Source organism: Geospiza fortis, unplaced genomic scaffold, assembly GCF_000277835.1.
Source record: "Geospiza fortis unplaced genomic scaffold, GeoFor_1.0 scaffold81, whole genome shotgun sequence".
Lineage (NCBI taxonomy): Eukaryota > Metazoa > Chordata > Aves > Passeriformes > Thraupidae > Geospiza > Geospiza fortis.
Genome location: NW_005054318.1, coordinates 6,717,885 through 6,742,735, shown reverse-complemented (window position 1 = coordinate 6,742,735; position 24,851 = coordinate 6,717,885). Strand labels below are relative to the sequence as shown.

The 24,851-nt window shown below is 47.0% G+C and overlaps 1 protein-coding gene across 1 annotated transcript in view; it reads left to right on the top strand.

Moving 5' to 3' along the window:
* GRHL1 (grainyhead like transcription factor 1) overlaps nucleotides 1-14,255 on the top strand; it is a 40,363-nt gene extending 26,108 nt beyond the window's left edge. The window contains exons 10-16 of the mRNA XM_014306759.2: nucleotides 3,058-3,145; nucleotides 5,289-5,428; nucleotides 6,298-6,335; nucleotides 6,435-6,523; nucleotides 8,282-8,367; nucleotides 9,943-10,007; nucleotides 11,165-14,255. Coding sequence (XP_014162234.1) covers nucleotides 3,058-3,145; nucleotides 5,289-5,428; nucleotides 6,298-6,335; nucleotides 6,435-6,523; nucleotides 8,282-8,367; nucleotides 9,943-10,007; nucleotides 11,165-11,279 — 621 coding nt within the window. The 3' untranslated portion in view covers nucleotides 11,280-14,255. The remainder of the gene's footprint in view (nucleotides 1-3,057; nucleotides 3,146-5,288; nucleotides 5,429-6,297; nucleotides 6,336-6,434; nucleotides 6,524-8,281; nucleotides 8,368-9,942; nucleotides 10,008-11,164) is intronic.
* The last annotated feature ends 10,596 nt before the right edge of the window (nucleotides 14,256-24,851 follow it).

The following is a 24,851-nucleotide window of genomic DNA, read 5'->3' as shown; positions in this document are numbered from 1 at the left end:
CACTGACCTTGGCATCTGCAGAGCTGTTTCTTTAGTATATTCTCACTTTGCTCCTGGCTGTTGCTGCAGAACATTTTTTCTCTTTCTTAAATACATAAGCCCAGAGGCACTAGCACCATTGCAGATGGGCCTTGGCCATCCTAAGCTGACTGACATTGGCTCTGTTGGGCATGGGGAGGCTGCTTTTTGGAATAAATGTTCCCTCAGAGAATCCATGCCTGTAGCCCTGCCTGCTATCATATCATACACAAACCCCATGTCCTCATGGACCCCAATGCTGGCTGTTGGCTTCAGGCTCCTGAAAGAGCATTGGCCTTTCAGAAGGAGCACCTGTTTTCTGCCCTGTATTGAAATGTATGTAATCAACCAGCTGCTTTTGAATGTTTATAGGACCATTGTTACTACAATATCCATCCCTGAATGTGGTTGTCCTCATGTGACCACTCTTACCTGTAGAAATTCTGTTACCCATGTTTTCTTCATGGAGGGCCAAGCCTGAAGTGTGGAGGTCTATTGGAAGAAAACACAAACCAGCAGAACATGATGAAGTTGTGGCCACCTAACACAGATGTCTCCTCTATTCCTTTGTCAAGGCTGTGCTTGCAGTGCCTGGGATGTTTGGTTTTCATCTACTCCTCTGTGGTTCCAGGACAATATGGGTATAATGGTGTCATCCTGTAGAATGTTATGGCACCAGCTTCCTTCAGGCTTGGCCCAGCAATATTTGGGCTGAGCAGGGATGAGGCTGACCTGTCCAGAGGAAGAAGACCTCCTCTATTCTGAATGGAACCTCATCTGTGCATCCACATGAGAAGAATTAAATACAGGGTTTCACTGTTTCACTGACTAGAGCTCATGTTGCCCTCTGGGCTCTGCTGTTTCTCTGGTAGCGAGGGGCAGTGCTGTGGGAAGGCTTTCATGGGATGATAGGAACAAATGAGTGGGATGCTGTTGGAAGGAAAGAGGGGGTGCAAGGCTGCTGGAGCATTGATGTCCATTGAATGGGCAGCAGCATGGAGCTGCTCTTTCAGTTGAATGATCACAGAATGGTTTGGGTTGCAAAGCACCTTTAAAGGTCATCTAATCTAGATCTCTGCCATGGTCAGGGATACATTCCATCAGGCCAGCTTACTCAAAGCCTCATCCAACCTGGCCTTGAACACTTCCAGGGATGGGGCATCCACAGCTTCTCTGACCAACCTGTTCCAGTGGCTTGCCACCCTCATCAGAAAAAAACCTTCTCCTTATATCCAGTATAAAATTGTCCTCTTTCAGTTTGAAACCACTGTTCCCTGAGCTCTGCTGGCAGGGCACAAAAGCCTGTTATCGAGACACAACTTTTTTTTTTTTTTTTTTTAATGTGGATTTTGAGATGTATTTACCTGGGCCTCAGTAGCCTGCATCAAGTTGACTTTCAAGCAGGGAATGGGAGGGCGGAGGTTTTCTCAGTATGTGTGCTCATATTGAATCAGCATGTTCTCCACAAGGAAGCAGATGCTGTTCTGTAGCAGAGTGTTTGAGTAGCACAACCTTATTATTTCCACACGAAAGGTAAAAATCAGATGTGGAACCTAATCTAATCTTCCTGCTCTCAAGCTGAGATGTTGTGACTGCACTGGACACAGAGGGGTTCAGGTCCAGCTGTGCTGAGGTTTAGGTGGGATGTTTTCACTGTAGTGGGCTATATCAGCTTTATTGGGTCAAGCAAAGCTGGCAATGCCTGTCTCTTCCTGTGTATTTTTTTCTCTCTTTCACTGCAGCTGCCTGAAGCTGCTTTTTTCCCCTTCATTGGGTGGAAGAAAAGACAATATGTGTTAATGTGTGTCAAATATCTTGGCTAATTTTCCTTTTTATTGCTGGTGCAGATAAGCCCAGTGCTATCAGCAGGCATAGGCAGCCTGACATCTATAGAGCATTGATTTACTGGAAAGTGAGGAGGGCTGTTCTCATTCTCCCATGCACCGTTAGGCACAGATTGCCACCCCATGGCCACAGGAGTTTTGACACCTCATTTGCTGTAGCTAATCAAGTCTTCCTCTGGTACCGTGCAAGGATGTGGGTGTGTTTTGGCAGCTTTGAAGGAGAGGGAATGAGAAATCATGGCTTGGTGTGGCCAGGTGACTGTTCCCTTTTGCCCTGCTTTGCCCCAAGGAGGGCATTGGGAGACAGCTAGAACTTGTGTATACCAGTTTTGGTGACCTGGTGGTAGCACAAGGACTGAGTGTTGGGGATCTCCTGTGGGCTTAGCACTTCATGCAGCTGGCAATGTGACATCCCTGACTTAACCCGCAGTCACATGTGAGGTCTGGGCAGAGCTGGAGGAATGAACACTATTCCAAAGCTTCTTTCTTCCTTTTCTTTCTCTGTCATAGCTGTCTGCATATTGCAGAAAACATGGCAATATGGCACTGTCCCCTCTGCTGCTTGGTTTGGAAGGCCAGGAACAGTGCAGGCGTGAACCCAGTTAGGGAACCTGTGGATTCCACCGTGGCCTGGCCCTGATAAAAAGAGAAGAAATAATCCCTGCTTTAAAGCAGTGCATGTCTGCAGCTTGAGCTCAGTGGAGGCTGGGGCAACTGCTGCAGGCTCTGTGTGAAATGTGCAGGAGGTATCTTGCACTTGGTGATCCAAATGTGGTGTGACTTTAATGACAATCAAGGGATCTCCTAAACTGGGGCACCCTGCAATTCTTAATTGTTTTAAACCCTTCAACTATACTTTTATCTAATGCTTTACACAATCCTTATAGATGTGGGTATCTTTTGTCACCATATCTCAGTCTGACTTGAAAGAAAAGCAAATGTTTGCATCTTGGATATGGTTGTTGGATTTCATTAGATGATAGGACTTAGAAATAAGTAGATCTCAAAGTTGACACACTCTGGCAAACCTGCAGCTCGGGTACTGTGGAACTGACCTCCACAAACATAGCTCTGGAAGAACTGGTGTTCCTGCCTCTGCAACTGAAAAAAACCTAAAAAATTAAAAATATCTTTCTCTCTTCCCCCCCTTCTTCTTCACTCACCCATTGGTTTCCCTTAATCTCTTGTCTGACAGGGAGCAGAGAGAAAGATCAGGGATGAAGAGCGAAAGCAAAGCAAAAGAAAAGGGAAGTGCACTGATCCCAGCTCTCAGTTGAATGCCTGTAAGTAGAACTTATTCCATCAGTATTTTAAATATTGGATTTCATTTTGGCTACAGATAGCTTGTGCAGTAGAACTCTCAAGTTAATTTTTATCCTGTATGGACCAGTGCTTGTTTTAAGCAGTTCCTTATGGAACAGTCATTGTGTTTTGCAACACACAGGGTCGTTTAGGGTTTCATTCTGTATAGTTCTTCCTGTCCAAGACAGGGTCCTGCTGTGTATTCAGGATGGCTTGTAGCAGTTGAAGTGGTGAGGTGAGGGTGGCATTTTGGGCTAGAGACCCTCCCAGTCCGGGTGGCAGTGAGAATGATCAATTCCAAATATTTTCAGCTTGATTCTAAACTTAGCTTAGCTTACGTTGAAAACGTGTTTGCAACTCGTCAGCAAGGCTGTGGCAGCCTTGAGGCTGAGCCTCCAGCGTCTCAGCCCTATGCTCACTCTTCTGGAGCAAAGTGGTCCTTAGCAAGTCATTTCAAAGTTTCTGCATGCGTGAAGTATGTGGAGACTTCAGCATCGTAGTACCTAGGGTTTGGATGAGTGGTTATTCAGCAGCAGAGCTGCTTAGAGGAAGATGTGTCTCCCTGTTGCTGCTTGGCACGGGGCAGGCGTGTGCTCCCACTCGCTGTGCTGCTGACCGCCCGACTGGTTCAGCCAGCGCGCCTCCAGCTCGCCGGGCAGGATTTTCCTGACACAGCAGGTACAGGCTGCTGGAGCAGCTTCAGAACATAGTGCTGAAGGGAACCCATTTGCTCAAGGGAAGCTGTGGAAAGGGCTGGGTTTTTGGTTTCTTTTGAGGCACATCACAAGAGGCAGGTTTAGCACACTGTTAGTGTTTCACAAATGCAGCAGCCCCAGCGGCTCCCAGAAGGTTACTGCGTGCAACCCTTGGCATCCTGGCTGGAAAGGAAAGGCAGCTTCAAGTACACATTTCCCAGGATCTCATGATTTGACAAATCTGCTTTCCAATGTTAATTTTCCAGGCTTGGGCTTAGCCCGATGTGATCGTTATTTTCCTGGAAAGTAGGATCTTTGGCTTTTAAGTTCTTATGTGGGAAGTTTTTGATTCCTTGAAGCCGTAAGCTGTTATACTCACCTCCAGGATCACAAATGCCATGTGTACATGAACTCTTCAACAGCAGAAATAGTTGGTGGCTTTTGGGCAAATTGTTTTTTACAGAAATTGAGAAATCTTTTAAAAAATCCATTTTGTGAGGAGAAAATAGTGTATTTTCTAATGAGGACATGAGAAATAGTTTTGTTTGCAAAACATTTATTTTGTTTGCAGTTGGTTTGACCTCAGATGGATATTGTTTCCACTTGGTAAAATAAAGTCTTCAGCTGTGATAGTTTGACATTAATATGTCTGAAATGTGGTTTAAGGCACCTTCTGCCTCACTTTCTCCTCAGAGGGTCTTTGTGGATGAAGTCTGTCCTCTTTGTGGGTTGTGTCACATCAGCTGGTACATTGTGAGAGCCAAAGGGCTCTGTGGGAGACACATCCTGGTGATCCTGGGGGAATGGACTAGGGGCTGGCACCCTGAGGTGACCAGGATGAACAATGGGAGGAAATAGAATGTGAAACTTGGAAGTGTGGAATCCAAATGTTTAAATATAACAACTTGCACAAACCAGTGTTTGTACTAGCTCTGTGGTGCTGACAGCTACTGTGGTGCTGTCTCTTTAAGACACTCCCAATTGGGAACACGCAAGTTGTCCCTTTTCTTCTTTGTATCCTCCTGGCGTAGGAACACCAGCGAGCTTTTGAGGGACTGGAGAGGGAGAAGGTGGGGCAGGGACTGATTTTTGCCCTCTGTTCGGATGGATGACTTGGTCCATAGAAGACCTTAGTTCCTCTCTTGGGCTAATGCCACATTATTGTCCATCCCAATTAATATCTAAACAAAGTGGAGCCACTCAGTTGGAGAGGTGGAGAAAGCTTTGACTGCTCTGAGAAACAAACCCTCAGGGCCCAGGCCCTCAGCTGAGAGGGAGACAACCAAAGTCCCAACTCCTTTACCACAGGAGCTTTTTGCTTTGACCCTGACTGCAGAATACTCTTGTTCAGCAGTGTATGTACCTTTTAGATGATGTAGGGCCCCATCAGGGCCTTCAGTATCCTCGATCCTGATCTTTGTTTCCACAGTTTCTGATGTCAAAGTGCCCATGCTCCCCTCACACAAACGTACTGACATCACCATCTTCAAGCCCTTCATGGACCTCGACACTCAGCCTGTCCTGTTCATCCCTGATGTTCACTTTGCAAACCTGCAGCGTGGGGCTCACGTGAGTAAAGCTCATGGCTGTAGGGATGAGGAGGCTCTGAGATGTTTTTGCAAAAGGCCTGGGATATGCTGTGTGTGTCTATGTACATAGGCAATGTCAGACTGGATCAGTGCTGTAATCAAATACAGGCTGAGTCTCATGTGGCCAAGAGATGTTCCTCAAGATACATTGGCTGAAGTTAACTTTCTTTCTCCATCAAATTATTTTCCTATCAAGTCCAGTTTCTGTGAACCTGGAAGGATTTTTCCATTGCATGAACTGCAGGGTGGTTTTCTCTTGTAGCATCCCTTGGGATCCTGGTGTGCTGTGGTACAGCACAGACTCCTCCAGATTCTGCTGCAGGGTGAAAATCCACCCTGTGGAATTGACATGTGTGTCAGCTCTGTGATCCACTGCCAGTGCCCTGCCTCAGTGTTCCTGGAAAGTTCCAGCTTACAAGAAACAGGAAGGGAAAAAATTAGCATGCAGCCAGGTTTCAAAATCTTGAACTTTGCTGTGCCACGAGTTCTGCCATGCTCTAACATAATCTAAACCTTACTTTTTAAGAGCATTGCCTGAACTCCTAGCAAAGGATGGGGAATAAACGTGTATCCATAAGGCTGACATTCCTGCATGTTTTTCTACAAAGGCCCTAGTGCTGAGTTTTGTCAGAAGATTCTACACCAGTCCAGGGAGAAAGCTGCTTAGCTTCTTTTTGTAACTGTCTCTCATTTGAGATCCTTTATTACTTTTTATGAAAAAAGGTAAAGAAGATGTTTACTGGCTTTTGGAGCCAAAGTGTCATTTGATTTAGCATTGAAAGGTTATAAGAGAAAATTAGTTCTAGTTCTGGATGAAATATTCACAAAAGCTCCCCTTTGATTTTAAAGGTCCTTCCTGTTGCTTCAGAAGAACTAGAGGGTGAAAGGTAAGAGCTGCCCTTCAACCTCCTGACACCTTGCCCTCAGACAGAGGGATAAGTCCCTGTAATTGTACCACTGCTAACTTTTTGCCTTGTCAATGACAGCTCCAACCTGAAGAGAGGAGCTTATATTGGTGAAGAGGACTTTATTGCTTCTCCAAATAAGATGGTCAGAGTAGAAGAGCCAAAAAGAGGTATTTTTTTCTTTCAGAGACTGAATTTTTGCAGTATTTATACATCATGATAGAGAGAGGCATCTGAGGTTAAAGAATTTTTTAATTCATATTGATGTATACTTCAAACTGATTTTTCTGGCTTTGAGTAGTGACAGTTCATGTATAAAGATATGGTTCAGCTCTGCAAATATTTTATATTGTGAGAATTTCTGGGGGTTCTGCCGACTCAGACAGTAATGGACTCTGAACCTATAAGGAAAGAATCAAGATGAAGTGAGCAGCTTACCAGTATCCCTATGGACTGGGGCAGAGAGTTCATCATGTAATCTGCTACAAAATACTGGGGGAGTCTCCTCCAGGACTTCAAGCAGTGAACACCAGGAACTGGTTCTGGGTGTAAAACTGTTGCATCTTTTATGGTGCCAGGAAATTGGATGTTCACCTCTGAAAGCCAAGCTAAGAGAATATTCAGCTGATTTTTAACTGGGTTTCAGTCTTTGCAATTCCATGTTGCTGTGGCGTTGTGGAAGGAGATGAGAGGTCCCTTTGGGGTGTTGGAGGTGGTGCCTGATTGATGATAGTTGTGTTTGGAAGGACCACAACAAAGCTTGAAGTATTAAGCCTGTGAAGAAGCAAATGCTAAGTCTAGCAAGTCTCATAATGGGGCTGCATTTCTGCAGTCTGGGTAAACTTGTAAGGAAGGATGTATTTTATAGAAGGAAATCAGACTTCTTATTTTTTCATGTTGCTGTATGCCATAAAACAAGCCCCATGAGGTTCTCTCTCCTTTGGCTGACTCTCATCTGACCTGTGCTGTAACTGAGTATATGTGTCCTGTCTTCCATTTTCAAATCTACAATCCTCCCTTTTTAAAGCTGCCTTTAACAGGCAAATTGGGAAATGCATCAAGGTGCTGTGCTGTCCTGTCCTGAGTTCACCTTGTTCCATTAGAAATGCCAGTAATTGTTGCATGTTGCAGGTGTGTCAAAGCTGTGCCTGATGAACCCTTGTAAACAATCCATGCTGCAATACCTGGTCATTAGAAGATGGATTAAAGACAGCAAAGCTGTTAAAGTCCAAGCTTTCTTGCTCTCCTGGCTAATTCCTCAGCCTTAATGCAGTTTTTAATGAGGCTGATGTTGCATGCAGTGAGTCTGTCCTAGCTTGAGAACGCAAGGGATGCTCACCTAATTGGGGTTCCTCTCTTTCATTCCCCTCCTAGAGGAGACCAAGCCTGCACTATATGTCAGCTCTGGTGTAAGGGTATTACTGAAACACAGCAAGGGGCAGGAAGAAAGATGAGACAGCATAGGAAGAGCACAGAACTGTACAAATAAATTATTTAAAAATTAGGGGCTGGCCAGGATGGCTTCACCTGCTGTGATAACATCTGTCAAATCATTTGATTGTGGAAAGTCTTATGGCAAATGACTGTAAGATATGGAGGAACCCAAGAGTTTCAAAGATTTGTGTTTTGTGTTCCTCCTTTATTTGTTTCAAATATGACCTTTTTTCCTAATAATAGAATAAAGAAAATACAGAGGTATTTTGACAATAAAGATGCTTGAGCATACAGTGGCTTTATGTGCAAGAAGTAAGTTTTGAGCTAACCTAGCAGTGTGTTTGTGCTACAGTCTTAAATGTACATTGAATGTATGTATGTTTGTTTGTTCATAAGGTCCTCAGTGGATGTTCCTGTGTGCTTAGCCACTGTGGGATACAGATTTTTCCTGAGGAGTAATTGCACAGTTAATTCCTCTCTAAATTGCTTTCCAGTGTTGCTGTATGTCCGAAAAGAGTCAGAGGAGGTCTTTGATGCACTGATGTTGAAGACACCATCTCTGAAAGGCCTCATGGAAGCTGTAAGTAATGAGGTTATTTTGTAGTCCTTGAGAAGAAGCCCTGGCTACCCAGTCCTTACACACTGGCCAGTCACAGGTGTCAGACTTGCAGTCACAGCTTGTGTCCACACGTTTCTGCTCTTCTGGATAAGAAGAATAAGGAAGATTTCCTTTCAATAATATGCAAATGAATGCAAATAATGCTTTAATTTATTGTTAAGGGAATTCAGGAAGCTTGTCTTTTAAGTACACATCTGTGGGATCTGGGTGTAAGACACCTTCCTGAAGATCCAGGTCTGTCAAACTGGATGATTGGCTGTTCCTCTTGTCAGAGAGGGTACTTTTGCTAGGAGATGGATGATTTTCAGAATGTGTTTGGTGGCTTGGGTTTGTTTCGGCCTTTCAAAACCCCATTTGGGGCCCTCCACTGCCCTTTCACAAGCTGGTAATGCAGAGCTGCAAGTCCCAGCTTCTGTGTGTTGCTGAACACTTTTATATATATCTGTGCACACATGTGTGAAATTGCTCTCTGCTGCTTGACTTCCAAAATAGCCTTCCACTAGCCCTGCTGCTGCAGAGCAAGGGAAGTACAGAGCTTAAGTCCAGGGAATGGTGTAATATTTGGCATGAGCTCAGAACTGGCACTTGTCTGTCTCTCTCTGTGACTAATGCCTCTGCTCAGGGAACAGGGGCTTTGGGGATGTGCAGACAGGTCTGGCCATTAACTTTTGGTTGTAGAGATAGTTGTGTAACCAGAATCTCTGTCTCTTCCTGGCTGTGAGGCTTTGCCAGCTGGAGAGTGGGGGCTCATGGAGAGAGAGATTGAAGGCTGTGAAGTCCTCCCTTACCCCATGGTCCTGAAGTGAAGCTGCACCTCCATTGTTTCACTCAGACTTCTTAAAGCAAGGAACCAAGTGCTCACAGCTGTAGCTTGGGAGAAACTCCCTGTACATTTGCATGTCAAAGCAGTGTCTTGGTGTGGTACTTACTGTGGTGTGATAGAGCAGTGTGCCAGAGTAAACCAGGCTTGGGTGTCTGACCTCACAACTTTCTGGAGGTTGTGCAGTGAAGTGTCGTGGTCAGTGGCTGTGGCTCTACACTGGTGTCTCCCTGCTGGGGAAGGAGAATGTTTCTGATCACCTCATGCCTTAGCAGCAGAGGTCCTCTCTCTGTTGCTGTTTTCTTCTTTCAGCCACTGTCGTGACTAGTTTTCACTTGATCCCTCTGAAACTAAATTTAAAAATGGTTTTCAGTATGCCAAGAGAACAGAGAGCCAAGAGAGAATGAGAGTCACAGTGTGGAGTGGGCTTTTAGTGGGTGGGCTTTTGAGTGTAGGGGCAGGAGGTTGCTGTATGAGAAGTATCCAGATTCAAACGTGATTAAATTTTTTGTACAGAAGTTAGCTAAATGCAGAGAAGGGGTTCTGATCTGTACATTTACACTATAGTTTGGGATTTAGTGTTGCCTTTATAGGGCAGAGCAGTTGTCCTCATTTGCAGGCTTTTTGTTGTGGTTGTTCCTTTCTGTAAAATAGGAAGCGAAAGACAATGACAGCAGTCTCCTTGCTTCACCAATCATTGCTTTCTTTTGTTCTAGATATCCGACAAGTATGATGTTCCTTTTGATAAAATAGGAAAAATCTTCAAAAAATGTAAAAAAGGGTGAGTATGTACCTGTGCAGTAACTGCCTAAGAATATGAACGAACACCTTTTTCAAACTTGTAGGCAGATCTGCTGTATAATTCCTCCAAGCACTGCAGATATGTGAATGCCATTTGCTGTTGTGTGTGTGTGCACACAAGTACACACAACATCATCTACAGAGCTGAAGACTATAGGAAGACCCTATAGAAACATGTAGTCTGGCTTCCAGGGTAAATACAAGTCACTGAACCTCTCTGAGCTAAATGTTATTTGAACCAGAGTTGATCATGTCAGAGGAAGAAGAGTTCAGTTTGTTAAAAGACTCCCAGTGATGAAGAACCTCCTTCAACCCATATTAAACTGTTCCAGTGGTGACTGGGCTTACTATATCTGCATTTGGCAGATACAATTACTGAACCCTAGTTGTATTTTTGTGGGCTAAATTGAAGTGAACTTAGCTGTGAAGTGTCTGTTTCTCCCAGAGGTCTTACTTAATCTTCTTATTTTGTAGCATAAGTAATTGAGCTTCTGAACATTGTCTGCTTTTGTTGTATCTTTTAATTTCTCAGTCATTTCCTTGGATTGTCTATAAGTGGTTGTCAATTTGGTGTCTCAGCCCCTTCTCCTTCTAGCCAGAAAATTACACCCTTCCAGGGTTGTGCTTTCATAGCAGAATTAGCCCACCAGAACAGCTGCAAAAAGCTTAAAATCTGTGATCTCTAAACCACTGCTAAGCACAGGTTTGTGTGTGTGTGTGTGCACACAAACACATAGGGATTGACCTTTCTGGCAAATGAAAGAAGTGGCCAAGCATGGGTGGTTTCTTCCCTGCAAGCTCTGGAGGGTTTTGTGCTGATGGTTTATAACTGACAAGCAAACCCATTCAGAGCCCCAGGTGCCTGCAGCTTCAGAAGGATTCTGCTGGTTCTAAGATCTCTCTCCCTCCCTGGTCCAGAAGCCAGATTTAATCCTTCCATTCAGATCCTGAGAAGTGTGGCTGCCAGCCTTGATGGCAGGGTTGGGTCAGAACAGCCAGATCTGCTGTGGGAAGCAATGAGTCAGAGAGGGATGAGCAGGATCTTGTGTTACCCTTGGATAGTCCAGGCTTTTTTAGGTTTGAGAGTGCCTTTGGTATTTAGAACTGTAAGATACCTGATCTGTTTTGTTTTTCCAGAATTCTGGTCAACATGGATGATAACATTGTGAAACACTATTCTAATGAAGATACCTTCCAGCTGCAGATTGAAGAGGTTGGAGGATCTTACAAGCTGACTTTGACTGAGATCTAAGATCACAGATCACTGTGGATTTTAAACAAAGGTCTCAAGTGAACATTTTCCCATAATTCAGCATGTTGGGCAAAACACTAATCACCTCCAGAAGAAAGCCAGATGTTTGACTTGTTCTGGGGAGCAGAGCAGTGGTTTTGCTTAATACATTAGTGTTTTTGTTCTTGCTCATGATCTTATTTGCACTTGAAATGGGCAAGCAAAGATTGACAATTAAGTGGAGCGCATGTATATATTTTTACTAGTGTATAAACCACTAGTAGCTATGGGAGGGGAATCTCCTGTAAGGTGGCCTTTTAGACTGGTGATGTCTTATTTATCTTTTTAGTAACCATGTTTGAGCCTGTTATCAGCTAATACCATTTTACTGGACTGTTTTCTGCTAGGGAGAGCTGCAAAACTACTGATTGATATTAGTAGGAGTTGCATGCAGGTTGGAGAAAAGTCTATAATGTTTACTTGTGACCAGGGCAGACTGTTGAAATCACTTGTGTCATTTGGGGGGAATGTAAAACTGCCTTTCTTATGAAGAACTCGCCTTAGTAACTGTGTGAACTCTCATCAGATGAAGCTATATTGTATATAAGTGCAATATATTTTTGAAGGTTTGTAAATGTGTACATATAAGCAATATATAATATATATAAAATATGGTGTTCTGTATATACCGTGAATATATGCAATGAAGCCCATCTAAAAGGATGCCATATACAGAGAAATCATATTTAACATAGATATTTAACAATGGACAAACCCTTATCATGCACCAAAGGTGAGCACACGTTTGTACATTCATAGAAGGCACAAGAGACCTGCTTGTTAAACATGGAGCTTCCTGTGTAGAAGGAAAAAGATACCAGCTCTCTCCTAAATCCTCATGCACAGGCAGGTGATGGAAGTCCTAGTTTCTGTCATGAACTGCCACTAAGTCCTGAAACAGCTGGGTACTGCTGTCCTGGGAGGTGATTTGGGCCGAGTCTGACAGCTGGTTCACAGGAGGAGCTGGACAGATGCAGTTCTCTTGCAGTCTCGTGTTTGAGGGTCAGGAAGAAGGTCTCCTCAAGGGTGGGTTTTTTCTTTAGCAGTGTACTTAAGGCTCAGCTGGATGCTGCTTGCACCAGCAGCTCAGGCTGGATGAATCCATGGGCTAGAGGAGCCAGCTTTCAAGGCCTAGCATGTCAACAACTGGAAATGCACAGGCAAGGCTTTTGAGAGAGGAAGGTGCCAAAATGGCTCAGCAGGCCAAGTGTTAGCAGGGAGTAGGGCCTCCAAGTAGGTTATGCCTTCCTGGTGTCTGTACATACCACGGACCTGCTGCTGAGCTGGAGAGACCCAGTGGGCACAGCAGGCATCCTGAGCCCCAGCTGGGAGTGCCAGACATCCCCAGAGAGTACTGCCCTGTGCTATTTACTCATTGTGTGCGTGTGCTTATGAAGGAAAGGCACTCTGGTTAATAGCAAGTGAAAGACGAGCACTTAAAGGGCAGCACTAAGGCAAAGACCTCAGTTACATAGTGAGCAGATGAACTTGAGTGCCAGGTCAGGCTTTAGTTAGGGATCTGGGTATTGAAAGAGGTTTGTAACATTTTCAGACAGTACAAAGCTGCACATACCTCACCTAGGACATGAAGGTCAACCTGGAAAGACTGGAGAAATAGTCCAGAAAAGTAGCATATGATTTTACTTAATAATTAATGATTCTACTTAATGGTTAACAAATTGTAACCTACTATTGCTTAGCTCTGTCATGGTGCTGTTTGGAAGAGGAAGGCAAATGCCATGTTGAGTTGATCAACAGGAGCATGACCTGAAGAAATAGGAGACCTCCCCCCTTTGGCTCTGCTCGGCACTGCCGAGGTCTCCACTGGAGCACGGACCACGTGGTCCTTTGGCCAAAGCTCATGGCTTCTGAGGAGGAAGGCCTGCATGGTCTGTCTGGTGAGGGGTCATGTTCAGGTGGGATGATTGATGGGAGCAGCCTCCTGACCCATGGACATGTCCTCCCTATCCATGGCAAGCACAGGGAGTAGTGGTGTAAATCACAGAATTTCAGGCTGGGTGTTGAGGCAGTTTTCTCTAGTGAGAAGAGCGGGTTGCCCATAGAGGCAGTGGTCATCAAAGGTCTTTGGCATCAAAGGTCTTCAGAGCCAGGCTGAGCAAAGGTATCCTTGGACTGTCACAGGTGTAATTGATTCTCCCTTGGTGGTGAGTCCAGGTGACGACTTGAAGTCCCTCCCCACATTCTTTTTTAATGATTTATATAAAATACAGTATTTTGGAATTTGTATTTTGATCAATCCTGAGCTGGTTCATTCCATTCCCCCTTCTATTCCCCCCTCCTTCCTTTTCCTCTTTTGTTGATGGGCCCCAACAGAGGGTTGGTGATGCTCTGGGCACTGCAAGCTCCCCCCAGCAAACTCACACAGGTGCATCTGTGGCTGTGGGCTCAGGCTGAAGGGGAGAGGCTGATGTGCAGCACGATGCTGAAGAGACTTGGCCAACAGCTGCCACCCCTTACAGGAATGCACCTCTGGCACAGCAGCCATGGGAGCCGTGCCCAGCCAGCACCAGCCTCCTGCTCGGGCTTCCCTTCAGCAGCCATGGGAATCCTTCTCCTATGGCAAGGGAATTTTTTAAAAAAAACTGATATATAGAATACATATATATATTTACACATTTTTATTGAAAGTGGAAGTTTTATTATGGAAACTTGGTCTAGGGTCAGGGAAGTAGATTTAGAATCTCCATAGAGGTAAGATTGACATGAATGTTATTTCTTTTTACTGCTTAATGAAGTATGTGAACTAAATCTGACGATTGTTTTCCACTATAAGATATTCTGGGACACGGGTCTTATAACAGTAGCAGCAATGTCATGTATGTTTTATGAAACTGATTTTTTTTTGTTTTGCCTGCTGTTTTTTAATTGAAAATGTATTTTAAACCAAGCTATTAAATTTTATATGTTCATTTCTAATGATGAGTCTTCTATATAACAAATGCATCTGCTCTTATCCCTTCAATTTTCCTCTGACGTGGAACCTATAAAACCCTTGTGATTGTTTCCTGGTTTCTCCTTGCAAAAGAAAATAATCCCAGTGCCAGCCTTGCTGTTGGTATTCACACCTAAGAAATGGCCAGCTCCATTCTCATTCCCTGCTTTATATTCCAGCTGATGTCATTCACTTCAGTGTATGGGGAAGCTGCAGCATTTGCTTCCATAGGACCTTTTCCTTTGGCAGGAGAGCAGAACATCCATGGGTAAGTTCAGGTGTGTAGGGGGACCACTAGTGAAGCTGTGGGCATTGACTTGCCCAAGCTGAAAACAAAATTCATGCTAACATCTCCAGGATAATTCTAGTGCCATGGTATCTGGAGTGGTGTTCACCTCCTCTTTTTCACTCTCAGAAAATGTCTCAACAAGCTTTTGCTGTAGCTGGCTCCCAGCCTCTGCAGCAGTTGCTGTCCTGGAGCAGCTCCTGTGCCAGCATCTTCCCAATCACCAGGCTTGTGTCAGCATGCTGGGGCTGGGTGGGGAGCAGCGTGGGTGGCGGAACATTTCTGGGCTAGGAAAAGGCCAGGAAAACTTCTGCTTATTTCCTTATTTGTTTGTAGTTCTTGTGCAGGCTCTGCTCACAGGGTTTGCCCCAGGTGCAGGAAGATGCTGCAGTGTGCCATGACTGGGGGATGCACCAGTGCTGGGGGGTGCCCTGTGTCATCTCCACCTGGGCCTGTGCTTGCTGGAAGACTGGGCAGGGTTCTGCCCCCATACCACACAGTTGGTGTGTGGCCATCTCACAGCAAACCTCAGCATGATATGGAATCTGCTGCAGTGCTGGCTGAGAAACAGCTGCTCCCCCTCTGATGTGTGTGTGTGTGTATGTCTGTGCCAGCACTCCCTCCTCCTCCTGACACCCCTCAGCCTTTTTCTGTTCAAGTGAATTTAGAGGAATTGAGGGTGAACCTCCAAAGATGCAGCTCTGAGCTCCCACGGTAGGGAGCCTTACGAGGAACTCAGTGCTTTTTCCTGGGGCATGACTTGGGGCTCTAATAGTGAAAATATTTAGTTAGGCTTTTAAGATCTGACCTCTTTTTGTATGGGAAAGCTGAATTCTGCATTAGCCTCCAGCTTCTTGACGGATCTTTGTCAAACAAGACAAAGAGCATGTGCAAGAGCATGGAGCTTTGATGCTCCTCTATTTGGTTTGTATTTTAGATCACTGGAGCCATTATTGCAATTAAATTATTAAATATTAGACAATATTTAGATTGATCTGATATATGAGTTCTCGGAACTTGTTTAGCTGCTTGTCCTTGGACTATCCTGACATACCACTGGAAACATTTGCATAGTTCACAATGCTGCAGAAGGAATATTTGGCTTTTTTCCCCCTTGGCTAGTGTCAGTAGCTGCTGTGGTTGGGGTGGTTGTGGGGTTTTTGGCACATCCTGCAGGTTGCTATTCCCACGGGGCAGTGCTGCCCTGCCCCATCCATCTGTGTCCCTGTGCATGCAGCTCTGGGTGGCTGGTGTGCCCTCTGGCTCAAGCAGGATTTATTTTGTCATGCCTCCAGCACAGCCACCCTGCAGGCTGCAGATGTATGTGCCAATGGCAGCTGGTGACCAGTGCCAATAGCACTGAATTGGTGTGTCCCTGCTGCAGAACTGGTCACCTCGGGTGGCATCCTGAGCCTAGAGCTGGCCTGCAGCTCACTCACCACCACTGCAGTCTGGGAAGCATGCAGCAGGCAGAGGAAAGCCTGGCAGCAGCTCTGATGAGTGGGAACACAGTGTTTGGGTGTCTTGGGGATTTGATAGCTGGAGGAGAGAGAGCCCTGGGCTCAGGGATTACAGCAGTGAGGGATGGTGCAGCATGCTGTGCTGGTGGCTGCTGCCACCAGGCTGAAAAAGACAGTGGGAATTGGAGTGAAATTTGGAGAGGGTGAAGTGACATAGGGAAAAGCAAATGGAGTCCTGTGGTTCCTCAGCACCAGGGAAATCAAGTCCCTTAATTCCTCAGTGTCCAGCAGCACAGGAGAGCTGGATGGAGCCCCAGCCAGGCAGTACTGGCCCTGCCAACCTGTTCAATCTACTCTTCCAAATTCTGAGCTTGCTGGTTTGGGTTGAGCAGAGCACTGTCCTGCTGCCACTGCCCAGGAGTTTGGATTGAGCTAACCTGCCTGCTCCAGCCATCAGAACATGCCCAGACAGAGCCCACTCCTGGCCTGGAGAGACAGGCCTGGAGCAGCTGCTGTCTGCAGGGACACTGGGAGCACTGCTGAGCCCTGCTCAGGGGGTGATGGGTGTCTGGGAGAGGGCACAGGAGTGCAGGGATTGGCACTGGCTCTGCCAGGCAGCGGTGCCAGTGGCATAGGGAGGGGCTGTTGCCAGTGCTTGGTTTGATGGTGCTTCTAATCTTGTCATGATAAGTCTTGCTTGATTTTTTTCCTAAATAATTAGGTGAGCTATTAATAAGTAAATAAAGGAAAAGTGATCACACAGTGGTCAGCTTTGCATGTTGTGTTCTCACAGCTTCTCACTTGAAATGCTCTGAGCCTGTCAGCCAGTGCTGACCAAGCATTTTTGGGGAGCAGCAGTGCTGGGTCCCCCATCTTGTGGATATCCTAAAGGGCCCTAAACCAGCCCCTGCCCTCCCACTTGCCTCTGCTTTGTGTGCTTAAAAAAGAGCCCAGGCTGCAGGCAAAGAGGCTGGTCAAGACTTGCTGTCTACAAAGCCTCAGGTCGGGGTAATGCCTGAGACAAAAGGAGTTACAAAATCAGAGATGGCAAGCTAAAAACCAATCCATTGCTGCCTGAATCGCCCCCTGCTGTGCTACATGGCTGTTCCCAAATGAGAGGGCACCTCCTGGCAGCCCTGTCCAGAGCTTTGCCTGCAAGTGACCCCCAGCCCAGCCTTGGGGGCCAGCTGAGCTCTGCCTGTGGGGCTGCTGCAATGCCTTGCGCTGCCCAGCCTCAGCAGGGGTGAGGGTTTTGGTGAGAGAAGGGCCCAAATCCACCTCCTCTCTGTAGAGGCACAGCTTGTCCCTGCTCCTCTGTACATGCTGCAGGGCAAGAGACCACAACGCTGCCCCATGAATGGCCAGCAGCACCCCCAAGACCCCATTCTGACTTCCACTGGGTTTTCCACAGGAAAATTTTGAGCCCTCCTCCAGGACTGAAAAGAAAATTTGAAAGATACCTCAAGAGAAAGAAAAATCGAGGTGATGATTTTTGACTCTAAATCATGCTGCTTTTTTTTTCATTAGGTCCATCTTTCAGCTCCTAAGTGCTGGGAGTTAATGATGCTCTTCAACACCATCAAATTGTGCAATATTTAATTTCTTGGAGGAATTTCCCCCCATCACCCTGCTTTGAAAACCCTCTCTCTCTGATCCTCAAGGTTTTTTTCACGCTGCATTACATCTACACATTTCCCTGCTGTTATTTTGCTCTAAAGGTACATCTTGAGGCTTTTATGAACCATATTTGAGCTCCCTGACGAAAGCACTCGGGCAGATGTAATCCAGTGTGACAGAGCGTGTGAATGCCATAAAGTGCAGGCAGAAATGTGGCCAGCAGGGACCTGGCTGGCTGCAGCAGCACTGGGATTTCATGCCTTGATGAAGGGAGGAGGAGGACTTGACTTGAGCTGGGGCAAAACCAAGCTGCCAACCAGGCAAATCTGTGTTTGGCCCAAACAGTCAGGCTAAGGTATTCAGGCAGGGAATTCACAGCTCAGCTTGCTTGGGTCAGTCGCTCAGGAGACAAGGAGGGGTGGTGTTTGTGGAGCACAAGGAGCTGCAGCCAGGGCTCAGCTTGACTGAAAGGTGGAAGTTACTGGGTGTGTGGGGAAGGTTTTGGGGTAAAAGCAATGTTTCTCCCCATTTCAGGGCCTTTCCCATCCAGCAGAACTGTGACTGTGAATGTTCAGCCTCAGACTGCTCTTCCCAGGTCACTGCATGGTTGGGGTTGAAAGTGTTGTCTGGGGGCACCTGGTCCTACTCTTGTGCTCAAGCAGGGCTACCCCCAGTCAGCTGCCCAGCACCCTGTCCAGAGGGCTTTTCAATATCCCCAGGGACAGAGGCTCCACAGAATTCTGGGCAACTCATTCCTGGGTCACCCTCGCAGTAAAATATTTCCTAATGTCCTGAAACTCCTCCTGTGTTTGGGATTGTGCCTTTTGTCTTGTGCTGGCTCTTCTGGAGGAAATAATAGCAAGAGATCAGAGATGAAGTGGTGATTTGGGACTGCTTCAGGTGAGCTGCAGCCATGGGGAAGAGAAGTGCAGCAGCCCAGAGTGGGATGTGCAGCTGGGGACATCCCTGGACAACATCCACCCCTTGGAAAAGCACTGCAAGACGTGGTGCCTGCTCAGTTCTCTGCTCTGCTGGCACTGTGGAAGGATGGCCAAGGGGAAAGAAACTGAGTGCAAACAGTGTTGCCTGCATCAGGAAAGGAAAGTAGCACAGAAGAGCTGTAGCACAGAATTGGAACCTGGGTTTATTTCACATTAGTCATCTTGTTGTGCCTCCTAACATCCTGAAGCAGTGCAGCAGTGAAGGGGAAGTGCACACCCAAGGCTGATGTAAGGATTTACCCATGCTGGGAAAAAAATAAGGACTCCTTGTCCTTTTTAAGTAAATAGTGTAAAACTAAGTGGGAAAGTGCTTTTGAAGGGAGATATTAGGATCTCCACTGCACAAGGGGAGTTTCAGTGAGTATGTCCAGGCAAGTACTAGTTATGAGAAAAAGCATCAAGCTGGCTGGATACTTGATCCAAACAACAGGCAGGGTCTGTTCTGCAGCTGAGAGAGTGAATGGAGCTGACTGAGTCATGTATGACTAGCAGTGCTGCCAAGGAAGTATCACAACAACAGGAATTGCAGTTTTCCAGTTCTTCAGCTGGGGCAGGGATGGGATGTGGCCATTGCTGGGGTGAGATACCTCCCTTCAGACATCAGAAGAGGGATTTAAACTATTAAACAACTCAATTGCCACTGACCTTTCCTCCCAAAACAGCTTGGAAGGTGGCTTTTTAATTTTTTTTTTAACTATTAATGGAAAATGTATTTTTCAGCAGTAAAATCCTATACTTTACTGTGTCTTCAATACATAGTTAACTCAGCATTTTATGCAGGAGGTTGTTCAGGGTATAAAATCATTGATGGCATAGTTTGAGTGCAAGCACTGGGGGGGAAATTACCCTTACAAGCAATCTCCTCAGCTCATGCCCTCCTTTGCTTTGGCTGTCATTTACCAGGGATGTGTCCTTGTCTCTGGATTTGGTGTCTGTCCTGCCAGCTGCAGCTTTTCCCTGCCCCCCCAGCATTTGGCATTGTGACGCCCAATGAGACAAACGTGGCATTGGAGAGGGAAACAGAAACCCTGCGCCCATGAGGGAGCAGGGGCTGGCTCAGCTGGAGGTGTCTGTGAGAGCTCAGCTGTTCTGCCCACTGGGAGTGTCTGGGAGGCAAAGGAAGGTGTCAGTGAGCAGGATGCAGACCCTGCAACCAGGAGCAGAGATGGGAGTGGGCACAGCACAGCCCAAGGAAACTGCAAGAAGGTGATGGTGTAGCCAGAGTGGTTGGTGAGGAGTTTATTTATAAACCTGCTGATGGGTTAGCAAGCACATCCCCACCACCACCCAGAGCCCTCCCTGGGCTTGGCACCATTCTGTACTTGGTGCTGCACAACGCTTGGTTGCCCGTGGACAATGTCCCAGGGGAGATGCCAGTGTTGGTACTGGGGAGCATTGCCAATGCCAGGCTACTGCTGCCCCTGTGGTACCAATCCCCCCCTAGGAACGATGTCCAGTGGTCCAGAAGTCAGACTCTGGTCACACTGGATGTCCTCCAGCACCTGAGGGCTGCTTGAAAACACTGCAGGGCTGTTGACTCAGGATGAAACATGTGTGCATATAGGCTTGATACCTGCCCCAGCAAGTCCTGAGATGACCAAAAGAGGGGAATGTCCATCAGCACTGCTAATGCTTTAATATACTGTGTGTCAGAAATATGTGTAGGCTTAGCTAACAGTAATGCTGAGGTCAAGGGGACAGTGAAAACAATGAAGACATCCTCTTAAGCAATAAGAACAATAAAATAAATAAATAGCATGTAATTTTAATTTTTGCTGGTTTTTGAATCCATCTCCTGGTGCCACTAAAATAAGATCAGGGCACAAATAGCAGCAGCAGTAGAAAACCCAGATGGTGCACTCAAGCAAGCAGATGGTGCACTAGTATGTCACACTTATCACTGTCACTTCTTTATTTCTATTACAGTGGACCTGTGGACAGTCCACACCTGTAATCAGTATTTGTGGATTGGATTCTTTTAGTTCAGGGAACACTATGTTTCACATACTCATAACAAATCTGTTTGAGAGGTGATTTCTCCCTGCAGTACTGCCAGGGCTCACAAAGTCTTTGATGCAGTTAATATTTTTTTGGTGTAGAAACATATTTTTGGGAGTGAAGAAAAAAAATGGCTGCGTATGTTTACTCTATCAGCACACTGGGTCTAAAACAGAGCAGGAAACAGTTTTTGTGGCTCTTCTCTTAAAGCCTTTCCCTTTGTTGTAACCCAGCTATGTTTCCTTACGCTGTGCTGGCTGTGTCCCCACTCCTTGGATGCTTACCCATGCACCAGAAGCTCAATCTGCTTCTGAAAGTGAACACCAAAGATGCAGGCGAGGAAGAATTTGACTTTTGACTCAGAGCAGCTGGGGCCGTGGTTTGTCCTGGCTTAGGGCGAGGGCTGCTGTCTGTCCCGGGCTGTCCCTGCTGGCAGACACGTAGGCGGACAGCGGGGTTCGCTGCGCCATCCGATACCCGGCACAAACGAGATGTCCCCTCGGGCAGCTGCCACACGCAGCGGGACAGAGCGGGGGACAGACAGCACGTCTGCGCTGCCCTTGGCTCCGCCGGCAGCGTGTCCCTGTCCCCGCAGCGTGTTCCTGTCCTGGGAGCGTGTCCGTGTCCCCACAGCGTGTCCCCGCCCCGGCAGTGTATCCCTGTCCCTGTCCCCGCAGCCCGAGCCCGGCGGGACCCGCGGGCTCCACAGCAAAGAGGCAGCCCTGACACACATTCGGTGTCAGCCAGTCTTGGTAAAAGCCCCTGGATTTATCATCACTTTTACATTCCAAAATTATTCTACCAAGAAACATTCCTTGTTGGTCTGCCTGCTTTCTTTTATTCTCTTTTTCTTCCCATCTCTATTCTTCAGAGTTATCCCTTGTATCCCTTTCCCCCACTATTTCTCAGAGATACCCTGTGTATAACTCAACTCTGACCATAAATACCTTCTGTATCTCTGCTGTTCCCCTGGGTGAATCCCTCTGGTCCTTGTCCTGCTCCTGCCCTTGGCCAGGGGCTGCTGCAGTTTCCATCAGCTGGTGACAGACAGCACCTGGCAGAGCTCCCCCCTGGTGGGGCATTTCTTCTCTGCCTGCTGCTGCCTGCCCAGCAAGTGTGGCTTGGGACAATCTGGGGCTGTGGCAGCTCTGACTGCTCTGTCCTTCACAAGAGAGGAGGGAGAGGGGACAGAGATGCATCCTCATGTCTCACCACATGCATCCTATCACAGTCTTTCACTTCTTCCCATGTATCTTCTCATGGCCCCTGCACAGGAGCACTGATTGTAGTTATCTATATTTATTTAGACAGATATCTATATTTATTTAGCCATTTGCTAGGCTCTGTGTGTTTGCTACAGTAGCCTGCTGCTGTATGCAGCCAGATCAGATGCTGCTGCCAAGACGCAGTAACTGTAGAGCTGCACCCCAGACAACTGCTTTGGTCTATTTTTAACTACTGGTAAATATTAGGAAAACTGTCTGAGCCCATAATATTCTCCATTCAGTCTCTCTTGAATGGTTTATGGCATAATTAGCTACAAAAAGGGAATGGGGGAGAGCTACCGGCATGACCTTTTGTTGTTTTCAGTCTCCAGTATTAATTATTTTCCCTGCTACTCACACAGGATGTTTGATTCTTTCTTGTCATCCCAGCCAAAAGGATAAGATAACCAGAGCAGAGCCTTCTCAACCCTGCACTGCAGCCACTTACATCTGCTCCTTCCTACCTCGGAACAAAGGCATTGTGTATCTCCAACAAAGACAGCTTTTCTCTGAAGTGTTTGCCAGGGATCTGAGTTAAACAGCCCTTTATAAAATCACACAGTCCCCGGAGAGCCCCATCCAGAGGATACCACAGCAGCAGCAGCACTGCAGGGAGGGGGGCTGGTGCAGGATGGCCCTGCTGGGAGGGACAGTCACCTTGCCACAGCCAGGCATCCTGCACTCACTGACATGGGCAGGCTGCTCTGAGCTCTATGGAATAGAGTACTGAGGATACCTGGGCTTTGTTCCAGGTTACTACCTGCAAGGAGGGAAACTGCAGCCAGCACGGATCATCCCAAGGATCTCACCTGTGTGTTGCTCAGGAAGCTGTGCTGCTGGGTGAAACCCACGGGGAAATCAGTGGGTGTAGGCACAAGTATAAAGAAGCAGGATAATGTTAACTGCTTTATCATTCACCTTGATGCAGCTTTGGGAAGGGAAAGAAAGCAGGGAGAAGTAGGAGTTGGGAGAGAGGGAGAAGCTCTAAAGCTGCCAGGGCTGGGGGCTCAGGCTCTGGGGGTTCAGACCCCTGACATTCGATGTGAGGATGAAGGTGCTCCTTCCTCATCTAACACTGCCTCAGCTGGCAGCAGCAAAGGCAAACTAGGTGACTTTGGTAAGAGTTCCATGGATTTGTTTTAAAATCTTGAGTTGCCGTTTTTAGCTCAGCAAGGAGAACATATTCAAGCACATTTTCCCTCTAGCACAAGTTGGAGTACAGACCTGTAACATCACTTCTTTTAACTGGTCTTGCATCCACAAGCTGTAGCGAGGACTCCTGGGGATCCTGGAACATGTGGGCAGAGTCTGTGGTGTGTGACATGGGAAACACCCTGCTGGGAGTCAGAGTGGAGAAATGATTCCACTCTACTTCCCTGTGACTGCTTCTTCCCTGGCGAGGTGCTGTGCTGCCTTCAGATGCTCTGACTCAATGAAAAGTCTCTGCTGTCAATGACTAAGGCTGTGCGAGTGAGTGCTTTGAGCAGGAGCTGCCTGTGTTACAACAAGCAGCAAGGAGAAAAACACAAGTCACTTCCCAACGACAGCAGAACTGGAAAGCATGCAAAATAGAACAGTATTTTCCTAGTTTTACAATTCCCTAAAGGTTTTTCTTGGAAAGGATCCATGCAATTGAGAGGCACTAACCCTGTGTCCCCACTGTGCCACCTCAACTGTGCTTTTTAGTCACTGATGGCATTTTCACAAACTTTTTCCATTCTCTGTCACACAACTGATTCCCTTTTGTGAACAAAACTCTTCAATGTTAGAACTCAATTTGCAGTTTGAATTATCAGCATTTTCCTTCCCGTCCCACAGCAGAGGCCAGGGCTCCAGCACAGCAAGTCTCATGCAAATACAGAGAGAAAGCTGCTGGAAATCCATGCACTGCACAGAGAGCTGGCCAGGGAGATCCCTTCCACTTCTTGTTTGGTGGGCTGGGATGGGCCAGTGCTGGGAAAGCTGAAATGTGCAGCAATGGAGAGCAGGGATGAGCACAGTGCAGTGAAGCTTTAGAAACTGCATGGACAGCAGGGAAGGAAGGGGATTGGGAGCAGCTGTAATGGAAAAAATAAACCCCAGTGGCAAAATGAAGCTGACTGCAGAAGGTGCCCAGAGGTTCAAGATGATTCTCTGTGTGGACACTTGAGGATGTAACATCTTGAGAAAGCAGGGAAGGAAAAAATAGAGATAATTCAGCAGGATAAAATGTTTTTTTCTGTCCTCATTCTGTGTCAGGGAGGCATAAGGGAAGGAGCAGGTTGGGATAGTGCTGGCAAAGCCAGCAGCCATCGGAGGCCAGCAGGACCCACATCTGTCCTGTTCCTGAGACACAGGTCTGACCCCCCATGAGGACACAGGTCTGACCCTCCCTGGGACCCAGGTCTTTCCTGTCCCATGGCAGGCTGTGAGATGCAGAGCTGCCCCTGCTGCGCTCAGTGCCGCCACTGCCAGCGCTCAGTGCCGCCACTGCCAGCGCTCGGTGCTGCCCAGTACAACCACAAATCCTGCTGGGAATCACAGGGCCAACACACTTCAGCTGCCACTGGAAAATGAAAACAAGGTCTAGGGACAGGAAAAACCAAAGCACACGTTTTTTATTAGAATATATGTTGTGATTTGAAAGCTTTTAAGAGCTGCATTCTGGGCTGGCCCAGGGGAGGCCTTCCAACACCAACGGATCCAATGATCCATAACACTGACCCTTCATAGATTTTGGGAGGGGGTTTAGGGCTATTTTTGATCCCAACTCCTTTATCCGGCAAAGCAGTGCCGTGGCCGGGCAGGCACCCGACCCCTTCCCTATGGTACGCGGCACGCAGGGCCTCGACGGCAAAACTGGCGGCGGGTGGCGGGAAGCTGCGGGAACAGGGGCGCTTTTCCCAAAGGGGAAAGCTGGCAGCGGGAAGCTGTGGGAACAGGGGCGCGTCCCCAGACGGGGAAGCTGGCGGGG